This window comes from Podarcis muralis, chromosome 13 (genome assembly GCF_964188315.1).
Source record: "Podarcis muralis chromosome 13, rPodMur119.hap1.1, whole genome shotgun sequence".
Taxonomy (NCBI): Eukaryota; Metazoa; Chordata; class Lepidosauria; order Squamata; family Lacertidae; genus Podarcis; species Podarcis muralis.
In genome coordinates this window covers 22,967,590-22,970,968 of record NC_135667.1, presented here as the reverse complement: position 1 = coordinate 22,970,968, position 3,379 = coordinate 22,967,590, and the positions used below count along the sequence as shown (strand labels likewise).

The 3,379-nt window shown below is 40.5% G+C and overlaps 1 protein-coding gene across 1 annotated transcript; it reads right to left on the bottom strand.

The window, feature by feature from the left end:
* Positions 1 to 1,842, bottom strand: LOC114583130 (vomeronasal type-2 receptor 26-like). The gene is made up of 2 exons (XM_028704478.2): positions 1,725 to 1,842; positions 1 to 914 (listed from the first exon to the last, which is right to left on the bottom strand). Exon 2 carries the CDS (start codon positions 910 to 912, stop codon positions 1 to 3), a length of 912 nt encoding a protein of 303 aa, XP_028560311.2. The 5' UTR covers positions 913 to 914; positions 1,725 to 1,842.
* Positions 1,843 to 3,379: the final 1,537 nt, after the last annotated feature.

Sequence of the window (3,379 nt, the reverse complement as noted above, 5' to 3'; positions counted from 1 at the left end):
TTATATTCTTTCATTTTTCCCCCTCCTGGTTAGTTGCTCCCTGGTGTTCATCTCAGGCCTAAACACAATTATGTAGCATTTAGGGGAAAAGATGCAACCCAGTAAGCCAGCGCTAGAGGACAAGATGGAGAAGATCTCCACAGCTACCATGTATTTTCCTTTAGTGCTCAGGTAGGTTGGAACAAAAGACAACCAAACACTGCAAAACACCAACATGCTGAAAGTGATAAATTTGGCTTCATTGAAAGTGTCGGGTAACTTTCTGGCAAAGAAAGCCACAATGAAGCTCACAATGGATAGGATGCCCATATACCCGAAGGCACAGTAAAACATGGTAGCTGAGCCCTCATTACATTCCAATATCATTTCCCCACTCAATGAGTGTGTATCTATATCTGGGAATGGAGGTGAAGTACTTAACCATAAAGTACAAATACCAGCTTGAATAAAGGAGCAGGCAAGGACAATAAAATTAGACAATCCTTTCCCCACCCATTTCCTCATCTTGCCTCCAGGTTTGGTTGCTATGAATGCCACTACCACAGTGATGGTCTTTGCCAGTACAGAGGAAAGGGCCAAAGAAAAGATGATGCCAAAAGCTGTTTGTCGGAGAAGACAGGTCACCTTTCCAGGCTGTCCAATGAAGAGAAAGGAGCAAAGGAAGCAAAGGAGTAGGGCTACAAGGAGGATGTAGGTGAGAGTCCGGTTGTTGGCTTTGACGATGGGAGTGTCCTTGTACTTCACAAAAGTCCCAAGTACTAATGTTGTGATCAGAGAGAAAGAAATGGCAAGGATAACTAGGAGGATCCCTAAGTCTTCTTTGTAAGAGAGGTAGCTTATAACCCTGGGAATGCATCGAGTTTGGTCGTTGTTGGGATGCTGGTCTGCTTGACAACTGACACAGTTATCCATGTCTGAAAAAAGGAAGATGTTAAGTAGTTTTGGATGTAGCCAGAATGCATCTTGCTGCTTTTTTGCAGTTCTACATAGTGACTTAAACTGAGCTGATGTACTTAGTATTTTTAAGGAAAACAATAAATTCCTGATTCTGACCTCATCACAAGACATTATATCATTAGGTAACCTTTTTACAAGCCTTTCTTTCTCAGTTTTGCACTAATCTACAATGTGGGAATAATAATATTAATTTCTCTTGTAGGGTGGTTATAAGAGTTCTGTGGTGTTTTCTGTGGCAGTACTTCAAGCACTCACAAAGTACTTTTCACATGCCAAGAATTACTACAGCTATAAATTAGGATGTAAGTAAAAGGTAAAGGTAAAGGGACCCCTGATCATTAGGCCCAGTAGTGACCAACTCTGGGGTTGCTGCGCTCATCTCGCTTTATTGGCCGACGGAGCCGGTGTACAGCTTCCGGGTCATATGGCCAGCATGACTAAGCCACTTCTGGCGAACCAGAGCAGCACACGGAAATGCTGTTTACCTTCCTGCAGGAGCGATACCTATTTATCTACTTGCACTCTGACGTGCTTTCGAACTGCTAGGTTGGTGGTTTAACCCACAGCGCCACACCCGTCCCTCAAGGCAACATATATAGTTGGTCCTAATTCATCTTCACCATTTTATGTGGTTGATTAGAAAAATCTGTATTGAGAATGATATTCTTGTATATTTTATGAATCACTCTCTCCCCAAATAAATACATGAATAAACTAGTAGGTCTTGTTAATGAGATTTGCTTATCTCTTTATATTATGACTTTTACCCTTCTGGTAAGAAATCTTCCCTTCTGGACATTGAGAACAATCATAGCAGCAAAATTTCTCCCCCTCCTTCTTTTTCCTGCTGTAGCCAGGATAGCAGTAGTCATTGCATACCGAAATAGGAAGCACCTGTACAGAATTTTATAAAAGATATCAGTAATAAGTGATTAGCTCCCTTAAATCATTCTCCTCCAATATAGAGTGTGTGTGTGTGTGTGTGTGTGTGTGTGTGTGTGTGTCCATGAATCCAAGGCCCCAGTTGCCACACGTCACTAATTTCTGTAGCTCAATATCTACAGAAGGCCTTTTTTTTTTTTTACTTGTGCAGTCCCCCCACAAGTATTTTGAACTCTTCATAGTAAAAGTTCTAACTTGCATTAGCAGCCTATGTGGGTAGAATTGACAGTCAGTCATTAGTATGTGGAAGTAATTGGGATGATCAACAAAGAGTGGGTGCAGCAAATTAGCTCCTGCCCACTCATCATGTGATTTTAATTTTGTGTGGTGTGGGCAGTTGAATAGGGTTGGTGAATGCTACCCAGCATAGCAGTTACAACAAACCTGGTTAAAGCATGGGTGCCATGTAATTTGGTCATCTTTAGTGGTTAACTGTTTGGCTGGAGGAACCTGAGGTTTCAGACTTCCAACTTTCACTCTAACCACTGAGCCATTAGGGAAGAGCATCCAGTTTGTAACATCAAAACCAGTAACTAATTCTCTATTTTCATTGAAGTACACACTGTCTCCAGCACTGTTGTTGAATATAATGTGCTTTAGAAAGTGATGGACCTAGATTGAAAGAAATATTAACAAAGGGACAATTAGGTCTTGAAATTAATTGTGTGAGATTCACAGCAACCTGTTTAAGTTTTTCCCTCTTTTTTGCTCTCCTGCTCTTATGGAAAATATATTTGTGAACTTAAAGCTTTATATGATCCTTGCTCTCTATTTGCTCCATGATAATATAACACTATTCCATGTTACTGTCAGTACTTTTAAAAATGTGAAAAGCTGGTAAAATATAAGGAAAACAAAAAATCAAATTTGTTAGAATTGTTTTATGCAGATCAGCACCTGCTTTTTAGCTCTGTCTCAAAATTCACTCAGAAAGAATGGATAAATGAATGTTGTAAACAGTATTGAATTACCTGCCATGGTTGCACCTCTGGAAATGCATATTTTCTTCCATCTACCATTCTTCTGTGTCTGAAATAGGATTTGTATACGGCATACAAAGCATGTGCCACAGCATAGACAGCATTGTAGACATTGTAGCTGTGGCCAGTCATGTGCATTTCAAACAGAATGCCAGGAAGGCTCTCCAGTTTCTCCTCCCCTGTGCAGGTTTTCTTTTCTTCCACTTTCTTTTCCTTAGGCATTTTTAATGAGCAGTTGAATGTCTGTTCCCAGAAGTCCTGGATAAAACCATCATATTTTGACCAGGAAGGTTTTACCATCTGAATGAACCTTTGGAATCCTACTGGCTGATTTGAGTGCACAGTGAAGGATATAGAACCATGGAAGGCTTGTATATCCCATATCTTTTGAATAGAGAGTGATTCAAAATCCCAGTGGGAAGTTACAATCCACACTTTGCCCAGAGGTGGCAGTTTGAAGAACGGTGCTAGAAACAGCAACAGTCTCAAGCCTTGAAAGG